At 39.9% G+C, this 15523-nt stretch overlaps 1 protein-coding gene across 1 annotated transcript in view; it reads right to left on the bottom strand.

Annotated features, from left to right (window-relative positions):
* The window catches only part of LOC120936887 (titin-like), a 345246-nt gene that overhangs the window by 108987 nt on the left and 220736 nt on the right, over positions 1 to 15523 (bottom strand). Inside the window, exons 83-85 of the mRNA XM_040349653.1 lie at positions 14007 to 14258; positions 12003 to 12254; positions 1431 to 1682 (exon numbers count right to left, since the gene is read on the bottom strand). Coding sequence (XP_040205587.1) covers positions 1431 to 1682; positions 12003 to 12254; positions 14007 to 14258 — 756 coding nt within the window. The remainder of the gene's footprint in view (positions 1 to 1430; positions 1683 to 12002; positions 12255 to 14006; positions 14259 to 15523) is intronic.

A 15523-nucleotide genomic window follows, 5' to 3' on the forward strand; every position in this document is an offset into this window, starting at 1 on the left:
CGTATCCCTGTTTCTATCTATGCGACTGATCCACAGAATCAGTTACGCATAGATAGGCAGAAGATCCGACAGGTGTAATAGTTTTACACTGTCGGATCTTAGGATGCAGTACCGCGGCCGCCACTGGGGGCATTTCTCGTCGAAATTCCGCGTCGGGTATGCAAATTAGCACTTACGGAGATCCACAAAGCGTTTTCCCTTCGTGAAGTCTCCGTAAGTTGCTAGTTTGATTTCGCAAAGATAGGGCTGCTTTTACAAAGTGTAAAGTTAGTAAACCTTGTAAAAGTATACCCTTCTTTCCTGCGTCGCTGTAAATTATTATTTTTTTTTTCTCCGCTGCATCTCTTTTTTTTCCCGACGCAACTTTTTTTTACCAGTCGCGATTCACAAAACTCGGCGCAACGTAACTTCGCGCAAAGCACGTCGGGAAAATCGCGTCGGGAGCATGCGCAGTACGTCCGGCGAGGGAGCGCGCCTAATTTAAATGGGACTCGCCCCATTAGATTGGGCCCACCTTGCGCCGGACGGATTTAAGTTACACCGCTGAAAATTTCTAGGTAAGTGCTTTGTGGATCGGGCACTTAGGTAGAAATTTTGCGGCGGTGTAACTTAAATCAGACAATTTAAGTTGCGCCCGCTGGCTGTGGATCTGCCCCAAAATGTTTTTAGTGTTCTAACTATCATTATCCCTGATTTATCAAGCTGCTTAACCGATTGCTGACCATATAACATATGGCGGCAAGGTAGCTCTGCTGCGCCAGATCTGGAACTTCCATGTAGGGGGCGCATTCGCTTGCTGCTGGCGACCCAGCTGAGCATTTTTTGCACAAATATAGTTTTGGTTTTTTTTTTTTTTTTGCTATCTAATAAAAAAATCGAAACATTTGGAGAAAATACACGTTTTCGGAGTTTCTGTTATAAGCTTTTGCAAACAAATAATTTTTCTTCATAAACTTAAGGCAGAATTTAGTCTACTACATTTCTAAAAAATAACAAATCAGTTTACATTATTTAGTCTGTGTGAAAGTTATAGAGTCTACAAACTTTAGTGTATATTTATTTTAAAATTGATCAATCCTTATGTAATAACTGTCTCTCTCATTTCTTGAGGCTCTAAAGTACCAGGACAGTATAAATACCCTCTAAATGGCCCATTTTTATAAGATGGATAGTCCAAAGTATTTAGTAAGAGGCATGGCGATTTTTTTGAAGTTGTAATTTTTTTGTCACAATTTTTTGGTGAAATGAAATAAAATTAGGGTGTTTTTTTTCAGAATCTTTTTTTAACACACTGTCAACATTATTAACAAGTAGAGACCGGGACGGAGTACTAATTTCAAGGTGTCAGGCCTTCTAGTCTAAAAGAAGTTGAAGGCACAGTTGTACTAAAAGTTGCTATGTGTGTGGCCTGCATAAAGCTTGATACTCACTTGTATAGTTAGCTATTACTGAGCTGTTGCCTTGGATATTATCAACAAAGGTAGAGACAAGAAAGGTGTAATAATTTCCAGGTGTCAGGCCTTCAATAATCTCAGAAGTTGTAGTTACATTCTTATTGATAGCTGGCTCTCCCAGGACCTGGATGAAATAAAAGCTGGCATTTCCATTTGGTTTGTCCCATCTCAGAGATATAGAAGTGGTGTTGATATTCTCTGTGTTCAGGTTCTTCACAACCTCAGGTACTACAAAGTAGGCAAAAAAATGTAATGATATTGCAGAAAATCCCATTTCCAAGCATGTGACTGACTAAATTATATTTATCACAACCATTTGGGAGGAATGTATGCCATTTTACACATGTATACTAAGCACTGTAGGCACAAAACTGCATTTAAATAACATTATAAGAACTCAAGGAATTGTTCATAAAATGAATGTTGGAACAGCATTGCCACCTTTAGCTCCAAATGGATGAATAATTACTACAGGTTGGGTAAAAATACAAAGTACAATCTTTTTGTTACGGTATGGAGCAAAGTTAGACGTGAATCTAGTAATAAAGGGCCTAATCCACAAAAACCCGGCGCAACGTAATTTTTCCCATTTAAGTTACACCGCCGCAAAATCTCTACCTAAGTGCCCGATCCACAAAGCACTTACCTAGAAATTTTGAGCGGTGTAACTTAAATCCGTCTGGCGCAAGGCGTTCCTAATCAAATGGGGCGAGTCCCATTTAAATTAGGCGCGCTCCCGCACCGGACGTACTGCGCATGCTCCCGACGCGATTTTCCCGACGTGCTTTGCGCGGTTTTTACGTTACGCCGAGTTTTGTGAATCGCGCCGGGTAAAAAAAATTGCGTCGGGAAAAAAAAAAAGATGCGGCGGGAAAATTTTTTTTTTTAAATAATTTTGACAGCGTCGCGGGAAAGAAGGGTCTACTTTTACATGGTGTACTAACTTTACACTTTGTAAAAGCAGCCCTAATTTTGCGACGGCAAACTAATACTTACGGAGAAAAAACAAAGCGTAAAAGCTTTGTGGATCTCCGTAAGTGCTAATTTGCATACCCGAAGCAGCATTTCGACAAGAAATGCCCCCAGCGGCGGCTGTGGTACTGCATCCTAAGATCCGACAGTGTAAGTCCCTTACACATGTCGGATCTTCTGCCTATCTATGTGAAACTGATTCTGTGGATCAGTTCCATAGATAGAAACAGGGATACGACGGCGTATCAGTAGATACGCCGGCGTATCCCTTTTGTGGATTAGGCCCAAAATGTTTTCAGTGTTCTATCTATCAATATCTCTGATTTATCAAGCTGCTTAACCGATTGCTGACCTTATAACATAGATATATGGCGACAAGGCAGTTCTGCTGTGCCAGATATGGAACTTCCAGGTAGGGGGGCGCATGCGCTTGCTACTGGCGACCCAGCTGTGCTGTGATTACATTTTGCACAAATATAGTTTTCTTGCGGTGATATGTAATCACCACTGGGTTTTTTATTTTTTATTTTTTGCTATATAATAAAAAAATCCAAACATTTGGAAAAAATACACGTTTTTTGAGTTTCTGTTGTAAGCTTTTGCAAACAAAAACATTTCTTCATTAACTTAAGGCAACATTTGGTCTGCTACATTTCTTTGCTAAAAAAAATAACACAAATCAGTGTACATTATTTAGTCTGTGTGACAGTTATAGTCTACAAAGTTTAGTGTATATTTCTTTGAAAATTGATCAATCCTGATGTAATAAATGTCTCTCTAAATTCTTGAGGCTCTAAAGTACCAAGACAGTACAAATACCCCCTAAATGCCCCCTTTTTGGAAGGTGGACAGTCCAAGGTATTTAGTAAGAGGCATGGTGAGTTTCTTGAAGTTGTAATTTTTTGGTCCAAATTTTTTGGTGAAATTAAATTAATTTCAAGGTGTCAGGCCTTCTAGTCTAAAAGAAGTTGAAGGCACAGTTCTACTAAATGCTGATGTGTGTGTGGCCTGCATAAAGCTTGATACTCACTTGTATAGTTAGCTATTGCTGAGCTGTTGCCTTGGATATTATCAACAAAGGTAGAGACAAGAAAGGTGTAATAATTTCCAGGTGTCAGGCCTTTAATAATGTCAGAAGTTGTAGTTACATTCTTATTGATAGCTGGCTCTCCCAAGACCTGGATGAAATAAAAGCTGGCATTTCCAATTGGTTTGTCCCATCTCAGAGATATAGAAGTGGTGTTGATATGCTCTGTGATCAGGTTCTTCACAATCCCAGGTACTACAAAGTAGACAAAACATTTATGAATAACTTACAAATAACCATTTGTTTAGGTTAAAATATATTCTGCTACATTTCTTTGGAAAGAATAACCCAAATCAGTGTATGTTATTTTGTCTCTGTGAAAGGGGGTACAACCTTCTGGGGCTGGAGTAGTTAAAGCGGTTGTAAACCTTCCCGTTTTTTCCCCTAATGCATCCTTTAAGGTGAAAAAAACATCCTATAATTGCTGGCCCCCCGTCCCCCCCCCCCCGTTTTCTTACCTGAGCCCTTGAAAGTCCTGCATCGAGAACGCACTTGTCTGGCTCGGGGTAAGATTTTTATTCCAAAAGCGGTATCCCCGAGCCAGACTCGGGCTCGCCACGCTGCAGCCAGAGACAAAGTTACTTACCTTGTCCCTGGATCCAGCGATGCCACCGTGCTGTGTGAGCGAGCAGGATCTCGCTCGATTCACACAGTGTCCTCCTGTGCCGCCGATCTCCGTTCTCTGCGACGTTACGACGCACGGGAGCGGAGAACAGCGCCAAATTCAAAAACGTAAACAAACACATTACATACAGTATACTGTAATCTTATAGATTACAGTACTGTATGTAAAAAATACACACCCCCTTTGTCCCTAGTGGTCTGCCCAGTGCCCTACATGTACTTTTATATAATAAAAACTTTTCTTTCTGCCTGCAAATTGTAGATTGTCCATAGCAATCAAAAGTGTCCCTTTATGTCAAAAGTGGTTTTAGAGCAGCTAGAAAACAGTGATAATAAATTATAATCACTTGCAGAATTGTGCGATAGCGATTTGTGGGGAAATTCATCATAAAAAAATAAAAGTAATGACAGCGACAATTTTGCAACTGAGCAAATTTCAGTGATTTTGAGTTGATTACATTATTGAATAATTTTTATTATAATTATATTATTACTTGTTATAATTATTTATAATTATTTATTATATTATAATTTATCATTTTGTTTTTAAAAAAAATTTATACCCGGGATGCCTACTAGACTCTTGTTTGGACAGATTTAAGTGAGTTATTCCTAAGAATTACAGGCCTACAGTATAAAATGCCAAATTTCCTTGCAAAATAATGGTACCGCTTTCAGCACCTTTTTTCTGAAATAATCATACCGCCAGGGAGGTTAAATAGTTGCCCAAAACCTGTACATGGAGTGTAGCATGTACTGACAATAGTATATAATATCCGACTGACAGTTTGTGTCCAGCAGATCCTGCAAACACTGCTGTTGTGTGCTGGTCATGTGGAAACACCATAATCCTCCTCAATTGAGGAGGATTGAGGGCTCATTTACACTGTTGCTTTTTAACTTATGCATTGCAACATTAAAATGCATGTGTCCAAGTTACTTCAAAATTCTGTGATTGTTTAATACATATAGGCCCAGATTCTCAAAGGGCTTACGACGGCGCAACGCAATGTGCGCCGTCGTAAGTCCTAATCTGGGCCGTCGTATCTATGCGACTGATTCTTAGAATCAGTTACGCATAGATAACCATTAGATCCGACAGGCGTAAGGCTCTTACGCTGTCGGATCTTAAATGCAATTTTTTTTTTTCGCCGCTAGGTGTCGCCTCCAGCGTTTTCCCCATCGGGTATGCAAATTAGCAAAATACGCGAATTCCCGAACGTACGCGCGGTCGACGCAGTGAAGTTACGACGTTTACGTTAGATTTGCGACGCGTAAAGTTGCCCCTGCTATATGAGGGGCAACCAATGTTAAGTATGGCCATCGTTCCCGCGTCGAAATTTAAAACATTTACGTTGTTTGCGTAAGTCGTCCGTGAATGGCGCTGGACGCCATTTACGTTCACGTCGAAACCAATGACGTCCTTGCGACGTCATTTAGCGCAATGCACGTCGGAAAATTTTAGGGACGGCGCATGCGCAGTACGTTCGGTGCGGGAACGCGCCTAATTTAAATGATCCACGCCCCCTACCCGGATCATTTGAATTAGGCAGGCTTGCGCCGGGGGATTTACGCTACGCCGCGGCAACTTTACAGGCAAGTTCTTTGTGAATAAAGCGTAACGTAAATTACATACGTTACGCCCGCCCAGTTTTACACCCAGATACGAGAATCTGGGCCACAGTAGATATTTGAGGAGGCTATTATTACAAATCCAGACGTTTTTTCTGTACTTTGGATTTCTGGATTTTCTATGGAATTGCCATTTTGGATCTGCAATAATTATTGTGCAAGTTCTTTTTAAATGTACACTGACAAGTTAACCCATTTCCCATTACATCCTATGTTTATTAGACTACCTTTATTTGATAGATATTTTATATGAGTTAATAAAACTCCTCTTCTTTTCAAATTATACTCCAGTTAGATTACCTTTACCCCCTTTCCTTATAAATGAGTAATTTGAGAAATAGCCAGTTGGAGTGAAAGACATACACATATAGTAAAGTATATACTTTATATTGTAAAGTGCTGCGTAAACTGTTGGCGCTATATAAATCCTGTATAATATAGGGGAATTCATAATCGGTGTCATAGATACCTTTTAAGAATTCCATCAGGGCACAGTACTGATAGTGTCTGTGCTTGCACCCTATTGATGTACCTGTCACAGACAGATACATTAATCTTTCCATTTCTGCATTGAGTGCAGCGCACTACTTCACTCCCTCACCAGTCACTGTGCCCGCCACACAGGCAGGCGCCTGCTGAGGAGTTTACACAAGGGGTGGGCAGAGCCTAATGGGGACTTGAAAGAATAGTTTCCAATAAAATTCAACTCATAGTTATATAGTTATAAAGTAGGTGAGGTTGAAATAAGACGCAAGTCCATCAACTCCAACCTATGTGTGTGATTATATGTCAGTATTACATTGTATATCCCTGTATGTTGTGGTTGTTCAGGTGCTTATCTATTCGTTTTTTTAAACTATCGATGCTGAAACCACTGGCTGTGAAAGGGAATTCCATGCCCTTAACGCTCTTACAGTAAAGAACCCTCTATGCAGTTTTTTTCTTCTAATTTTAATGCGTGGCCATGTGTCTTATTAAACTCCTTTCTGCCAAAAAATGATATCCCTATTGTGGGGTCACCAGTACCATATTTATACATTGAAATCATATCCCCTCTCAATCTTTTCTTCAGAGAGAATAAGTTCAGTGCTCCCAACCTTTCCTCATAACTAATATCCTCCAGACCCTTTATTAGCTTTGTTGCCCTTTTTTGTTCTTTGTACTCGCTCCATTCACAATGCTCCTTTTTTGACTGACAGCGCACGGGAGTGGGCGGATCCATAGCCACTATTCAGCCTTCCAATCTGCCCACTGCTGTGTGCTGTCAATCAAGTGAAGCACACCTGATAGGGAACTAATCTTTCATGGCCCATCAGGCCCTGCCCACTCAGCTAAAAGGCAAAAAGTAATTTCCCAAGTATGTGGGTCCCCAGCCTTTTTGTTTTCATATCATTCTCTCAGCCAACAGATAAAGGAGGTCAAGGATATAGCACTGTGCGGGAACAAGATAAGATCCTATGCACAGTCATTTTATATTTAATTGTGTATATATGAGTTTTATAGTTATTTATGTTTATGCACAGTCATTTTATGTTGATCAATTTTGGTTGAGCACAACACATTATTACTTCAATTGAGCTTGTTTTTAAAGGATGCCTTCTTAGTTGTTTGTTGCTCCACTTATTCATATTGTGTCACCATCAAATTTTTGTACGGATGTGTGTTTTTTCTCTCTATTTCATTTATGCTTATATACTTACTGGTGATGACTAATATTTTTTTGGCCTCTCCTTGTACATCTGCTCCAGCAATTGCCATAATCACAAATGAGTATTGAGTACCAGGTGTAAGATCTGGTATAGACCATGACTGTAAATTTGTTGTGAAATTTCTGGAGACGTCTCCTGTAACTTCAATCAGGTAGCGACTGTAATTACTGTCTGGAGGGAGCCAGCTTAGATCCACAGATGTGGTGGAAGCATTATAAGACTGGAAGTTTCGCACTGGACCGGGAGCTGTAGGGGTTATTAAAGTACAGAATGAGAAGATAAAGCAGCGACTTCAAAGAAACATGGAGAAATTGCTATACTAAGCACGTTACAAAACAGGACAGTGTTTAAAGTTGAATTTTTCTCTCTCTTTCTCTCCTTTTTTTTTCTCTCTCTTTCTCTCCTTTTCCTTCTCTCTTTCTCTCTCCTATTCCATCTCCCTCTAGTGCCGTGGACCCCTCTAGCTAGGGAAATAGAATGTGGGGAGCTTAATTTCTAGATAAGTTGAATTTAGGATGAGTAGACTATTTAGTACAATGTCCACCAATGGTACGAGACCTTTTTATACAGGGAGTATATCGAGACCGTTTATGTATTGTCTATGTCTACGTTGAATATGCAAATGAGCTAGATACGCCGATTCACGAACGTACGTGCGCCCGGCGTCTGACCGGCGTAAAATTACCCCTCATAAAGCAGGGGTAAGTCATGTTAGGTATTGATGTCGGAAACGTCCGAACAGCGTCGTATTTTACGTCATTTGCGTAAGTCGTCCGTGAATGGGGCTGGGCGTAGGTTACGTTCACGTCGACTAAGCATTGAGCGGGCGTAATTTACTTTGAAAATTCGACGTGATTGCGCCGTTCGTTAAGCGCGTCATTTACGTGGGGTCACGAATCATTTACATACAACATGCCCCCTACCAGCCTAGTTTGAATTAGGCGGGCTTACGCCGGCCCATTTACACTACGCCGCCGTAACTTAGAGCGCAAGTTCTTTTAGAATACAGGACCTGCCGCTCTAAGTTACGGCGGCGTAGTGTATCTGAGATATGCTACGCCCGCCTAAAGATAGGTGCTTCTTTGTGAATCTGGCCCTTTATATTTAAAATTGATCAATCCTGATGTAATGAAAGCCTCTCTCATTTCTTGAGGCTCTAAAATATGAGGACAGTACAAATATCCCCCAAATTACCTATTTTTGAAAAGTGGACAGTCCAAGGTATTTAGTAAGAGGCATGGCAAGTTTTTTGTACTACCACTTAATATAAGAGATAGAAAGCAGCTGCTCACAACTTAACAATGTGTTCCCACATCTAGAAATCTAATTGTTTACAAATTTGAAGTGGTGCCATGCTTCAAAATTACAATAATAATAAAACTACATAAAGACTTGCAAACAGTAAAATTACATGCGTCTGATCTCTCAAGGTACATATTGAATATTTATTTTTAATATACACTATTTATGAAAATCAAGTCACTAAATTGGATTGTTTTTTCACTTTACCTCTGTATTGATTAATGTTTATTCTAATATTGCTGATTTGCACATTTTTGCACAATTTTGCATTGTTTGCAGCACTGGTGTTTTTGGCTACAATACCCAGTAGAAGTACTACATTCATTTTGGGTTGTGATAAGACATAAGAATATTATATCTGTTTGCGTTATTTTGCACATCTTAATGTGAAGTTTGTTTTGCGGAACTGCAACATGGCAAGTTTTTTGAAGTTATAATTTTTTGTCACATTTTTGGGGAAAATTAAGAAATTAAATTAAATAAATAAATACAAAATGTCACACAATCAATTTTTTACAATTTTTTGTCAACATTATTAACAAAAGCAGAGACCAGGAAGGTGTACTGATTCCCAGGTGTTAGGCCTTCTAGTCTATAAGAAGTTGAAGGCACAGTTTTAACAAAAGTTGCTATGTGTGTGGCCTGCATAAAGCTTGATACTCACTTGTATAGTTAGATATTACTGAGCTGTTGCCTTGGATATTATCAACAAAGGCAGTGTAATAATTTCCAGGTGTCAGGCCTTCATTTAGCCAAATACAGCTGCTGACTTTTAATATACGGACACTTACCTGTCCAGGGTGCCTGCGATGTCTGCAGCCGAAGCCGAGCAATCATTCGGCTCTCTGCTGCCCCCACCGCCATCCTCGGTGAGGGAATCATGAAATGAAGCGTTGCAGCGATTCCCCACTGCGCATGCGCTAGTCGCGATGTGCGTCTTCACTGGTCCCCCTGTGTTCTGGGAACTGTGTGTCTCCCAGACGACAGCGGGGTACAGAGTAGGCACCGGAAGTGGCGTAGATCACCGAGGTAATCTACAGTATGCCAGGAAGTGGGAGCAAATATCTGTATTAGACAAGTATCTGCTCCCCCCTTCCCCCTGAAAGGTGCCAAATGTGACACCGGAGGGGGGAGGGTTAAAAAAAGTGTAAGTTCCATTTTTAGGTGGAACTCCACTTTAATATGCTCTTAAAGCAAACCCATCTCTCCTCCATGTTCTTTGTTCCTAAGATTTTATCCCAGTTTATGCCTTCTAGCAAGGTTCGTAGTTTAGGGAATTTGGCTCTTTTGAATTTCAGTGCCCTTATTTTTTTCTATTTGTGTGATTTATACTGAAGCCAATTGACCTGTGATTGCTGTTACCTTAATTGCCCCATATTTCCACATCCATGATCAGGTCTGTATTGTTGGTAATCAGTAGATCCAGTAACGCTTTATTTTTAGTTGGTTCATTTACAACAACCATTAGGAGGAATGTATGCCATTTTACACATGTATACTAAGCACTGTAGGCACAAAACTGCATTTAGATATTATTACAGTATTAAAACTCAAGGAATTGTTCATAAAATGAATGTTGGAATAGTATTGGCACCTCTAGCTACAAATGTGTCAATCTAGTTCATTCAGCTTTGGGCATTGATTTTTTGTTGTATATATAATTACTACAGGTTGGGTAAAAATATAAACTAATTCTTTTTGTTACAGTTATGGAGTAAAGTTTGAGATGAATCTAGTAATAAAGGGCCAGATCCACAAAAGGGATACGACGGCGTATCTGCTGATACGCCATCGTATCCCTGTTTCTATCTATGCGACTGATCCACAGAATCAGTTACGCATAGATAGGCAGAAGATCCGACAGGTGTAATAGTTTTACACTGTCGGATCTTAGGATGCAGTACCGCGGCCGCCACTGGGGGCATTTCTCGTCGAAATTCCGCGTCGGGTATGCAAATTAGCACTTACGGAGATCCACAAAGCGTTTTCCCTTCGTGAAGTCTCCGTAAGTTGCTAGTTTGATTTCGCAAAGATAGGGCTGCTTTTACAAAGTGTAAACTTAGTACACCTTGTAAAAGTATACCCTTCTTTCCTGCGTCGCTGTAAATTATTATTTTTTTTTTTTCTCCGCTGCATCTCTTTTTTTTCCCGACGCAACTTTTTTTTACCAGTCGCGATTCACAAAACTCGGCGCAACGTAACTTCGCGCAAAGCACGTCGGGAAAATCGCGTCGGGAGCATGCGCAGTACGTCCGGCGAGGGAGCGCGCCTAATTTAAATGGGACTCGCCCCATTAGATTGGGCCCGCCTTGCGCTGGACGGATTTAAGTTACACCGCTGAAAATTTCTAGGTAAGTGCTTTGTGGATCGGGCACTTAGGTAGAAATTTTGCGGCGGTGTAACTTAAATCAGACAATTTAAGTTGCGCCCGCTGGCTGTGGATCTGCCCCAAAATGTTTTTAGTGTTCTAACTATCATTATCCCTGATTTATCAAGCTGCTTAACCGATTGCTGACCATATAACATATGGCGGCAAGGTAGCTCTGCTGCGCCAGATCTGGAACTTCCATGTAGGGGGCGCATTCGCTTGCTGCTGGCGACCCAGCTGTGCATTTTTTGCACAAATATAGTTTTGGGTTTTTTTTTTTTTTGCTATCTAATAAAAAAATCGAAACATTTGGAGAAAATACACGTTTTCGGAGTTTCTGTTATAAGCTTTTGCAAACAAATAATTTTTCTTCATAAACTTAAGGCAGAATTTAGTCTACTACATTTCTAAAAAATAACAAATCAGTTTACATTATTTAGTCTGTGTGAAAGTTATAGAGTCTACAAACTTTAGTGTATATTTATTTTAAATTTGATCAATCCTTATGTAATAACTGTCTCTCTCATTTCTTGAGGCTCTAAAGTACCAGGACAGTATAAATACCCTCTAAATGGCCCATTTTTATAAGATGGATAGTCCAAAGTATTTAGTAAGAGGCATGGCGATTTTTTTGAAGTTGTAATTTTTTTGTCACAATTTTTTGGTGAAATGAAATAAAATTAGGGTGTTTTTTTCAGAATCTTTTTTTAACACACTGTCAACATTATTAACAAGTAGAGACCGGGACGGAGTACTAATTTCAAGGTGTCAGGCCTTCTAGTCTAAAAGAAGTTGAAGGCACAGTTGTACTAAAAGTTGCTATGTGTGTGGCCTGCATAAAGCTTGATACTCACTTGTATAGTTAGCTATTACTGAGCTGTTTCCTTGGATATTATCAACAAAGGTAGAGACAAGAAAGGTGTAATAATTTCCAGGTGTCAGGCCTTCAATAATCTCAGAAGTTGTAGTTACATTCTTATTGATAGCTGGCTCTCCCAGGACCTGGATGAAATAAAAGCTGGCATTTCCATTTGGTTTGTCCCATCTCAGAGATATAGAAGTGGTGTTGATATTCTCTGTGTTCAGGTTCTTCACAACCTCAGGTACTACAAAGTAGGCAAAAAAATGTAATGATATTGCAGAAAATCCCATTTCCAAGCATGTGACTGACTAAATTATATTTACCACAACCATTTGGGAGGAATGTATGCCATTTTACACATGTATACTAAGCACTGTAGGCACAAAACTGCATTTAAATAACATTATAAGAACTCAAGGAATTGTTCATAAAATGAATGTTGGAACAGCATTGCCACCTTTAGCTCCAAATGGATGAATAATTACTACAGGTTGGGTAAAAATACAAAGTACAATCTTTTTGTTACGGTATGGAGCAAAGTTAGACGTGAATCTAGTAATAAAGGGCCTAATCCACAAAAACCCGGCGCAACGTAATTTTTCCCATTTAAGTTACACCGCCGCAAAATCTCTACCTAAGTGCCCGATCCACAAAGCACTTACCTAGAAATTTTGAGCGGTGTAACTTAAATCCGTCCGGCGCAAGGCGTTCCTAATCAAATGGGGCGAGTCCCATTTAAATTAGGCGCGCTCCCGCACCGGACGTACTGCGCATGCTCCCGACGCGATTTTCCCGACGTGCTTTGCGCGGTTTTACGTTACGCCGAGTTTTGTTAATTGCGTCGGGAAAAAAAAAAGATGCGGCGGGAATTATTTTTTTTTTAAATAATTTTGACAGCGTCGCGGGAAAGAAGGGTCTACTTTTACATGGTGTACTAACTTTACACTTTGTAAAAGCAGCCCTAATTTTGCGACGGCAAACTAATACTTACGGAGAAAAAACGAAGCGTAAAAGCTTTGTGGATCTCCGTAAGTGCTAATTTGCATACCCGAAGCAGCATTTCGACAAGAAATGCCCCCAGCGGCGGCTGCGGTACTGCATCCTAAGATCCGACAGTGTAAGTCCCTTACACATGTCGGATCTTCTGCCTATCTATGTGAAACTGATTCTGTGGATCAGTTCCATAGATAGAAACAGGGATACGACGGCGTATCAGTAGATACGCCGGCGTATCCCTTTTGTGGATTAGGCCCAAAATGTTTTCAGTGTTCTATCTATCAATATCTCTGATTTATCAAGCTGCTTAACCGATTGCTGACCTTATAACATAGATATATGGCGACAAGGCAGTTCTGCTGTGCCAGATATGGAACTTCCAGGTAGGGGGCGCATGCGCTTGCTACTGGCGACCCAGCTGTGCTGTGATTACATTTTGCACAAATATAGTTTTCTTGCGGTGATATGTAATCACCACTGGGTTTTTTATTTTTTATTTTTTGCTATATAATAAAAAAATCCAAACATTTGGAAAAAATACACGTTTTTTGAGTTTCTGTTGTAAGCTTTTGCAAACAAAAACATTTCTTCATTAACTTAAGGCAACATTTGGTCTGCTACATTTCTTTGCTAAAAAAAATAACACAAATCAGTGTACATTATTTAGTCTGTGTGACAGTTATAGTCTACAAAGTTTAGTGTATATTTCTTTGAAAATTGATCAATCCTGATGTAATAAATGTCTCTCTAATTTCTTGAGGCTCTAAAGTACCAAGACAGTACAAATACCCCCTAAATGCCCCCTTTTTGGAAGGTGGACAGTCCAAGGTATTTAGTAAGAGGCATGGTGAGTTTCTTGAAGTTGTAATTTTTTGGTCCAAATTTTTTGGTGAAATTAAATTAATTTCAAGGTGTCAGGCCTTCTAGTCTAAAAGAAGTTGAAGGCACAGTTCTACTAAATGCTGATGTGTGTGTGGCCTGCATAAAGCTTGATACTCACTTGTATAGTTAGCTATTGCTGAGCTGTTGCCTTGGATATTATCAACAAAGGTAGAGACAAGAAAGGTGTAATAATTTCCAGGTGTCAGGCCTTTAATAATGTCAGAAGTTGTAGTTACATTCTTATTGATAGCTGGCTCTCCCAAGACCTGGATGAAATAAAAGCTGGCATTTCCAATTGGTTTGTCCCATCTCAGAGATATAGAAGTGGTGTTGATATGCTCTGTGATCAGGTTCTTCACAATCCCAGGTACTACAAAGTAGACAAAACATTTATGAATAACTTACAAATAACCATTTGTTTAGGTTAAAATATATTCTGCTACATTTCTTTGGAAAGAATAACCCAAATCAGTGTATGTTATTTTGTCTCTGTGAAAGGGGGTACAACCTTCTGGGGCTGGAGTAGTTAAAGCGGTTGTAAACCTTCCCGTTTTTTCCCCTAATGCATCCTTTAAGGTGAAAAAAACATCCTATAATTGCTGGCCCCCCGCCCCCCCCCCCGTTTTCTTACCTGAGCCCTTGAAAGTCCTGCATCGAGAACGCACTTGATCTTGGCCTGGTCTTCTTGGCTCTTCATTGGATGGATTGATAGCAGCGCAGCCATTGGCTCCCACTGTTATCAATCAAATCCAATGACGTGGGCGCCGGGGGGAGGGCCAAGTCCGGCATTCATGTCTATGGACGCAAATGCTGGACTCGAGAGCTCACCCGCAAGGTAACCCCCTTGGAAAAGCGCTTTCCAGAGGGGGTTATCTGATGTGGGAAGGAGCCTAGACAGCCGCCGAGGGACCCCAGAAGACGAGGTTCGGGGGCCACTCTGTGCATAACGAACTGCACAGCGGAGGTTAGTATGACATGTTTGTTACTTAAAAAAAATTGAACCTTTTCAATCACTAAGTACTACAGTTTGAGTAAAAGTATAACCTAAATTTTTTTGTTACAGTTATGGAGCAAAGTTAGAGATGAATCTAGTAAAATAAAATGTTTTCAGTGTTCTATCTATCAATATCTCTGATTTATCAAGCTGCTTAACCTCTTGCTAACTGTATAATATAGATATACAGCAGTAAGGTGGCTCTGATGTAACAGATCATGTACCTACCTAATATGTGATCTGGAACTTCCAGGTGGGGGGGGCGGTAAATTATGGTGGTATTTAATCACCACTGTTTTTTTTTTCATTCTCTTGCTACATAATTGAAAAAAAAGGGTCTACAAACTATAATATATTTTAGAAAATTAATTATTCCTGATGTACTGACTGCCTCTGTAGTTTCTTGAGGTTCTAAAATGCTAGGACAGTACAACCCCCCCCCCCCCCCACCAAATTACCCCTTTTTGGAAAAATAGACAATCCAAGGTATTTAGTAAGAGGCATGGCAAGTTTTTTTGAAGTTGTAATGTTTTATCCGAAATTTTGGGGAAAATTAATATTTTAAATAAAATATTTTTTTCACCATGTTCTTTCTACATATTGTCAACATCATCAACAAGAGCAGAGACCAGGAAGGCATA

The sequence above is a fragment of the Rana temporaria genome, chromosome 4 (assembly GCF_905171775.1).
Source record: "Rana temporaria chromosome 4, aRanTem1.1, whole genome shotgun sequence".
Taxonomy (NCBI): Eukaryota; Metazoa; Chordata; class Amphibia; order Anura; family Ranidae; genus Rana; species Rana temporaria.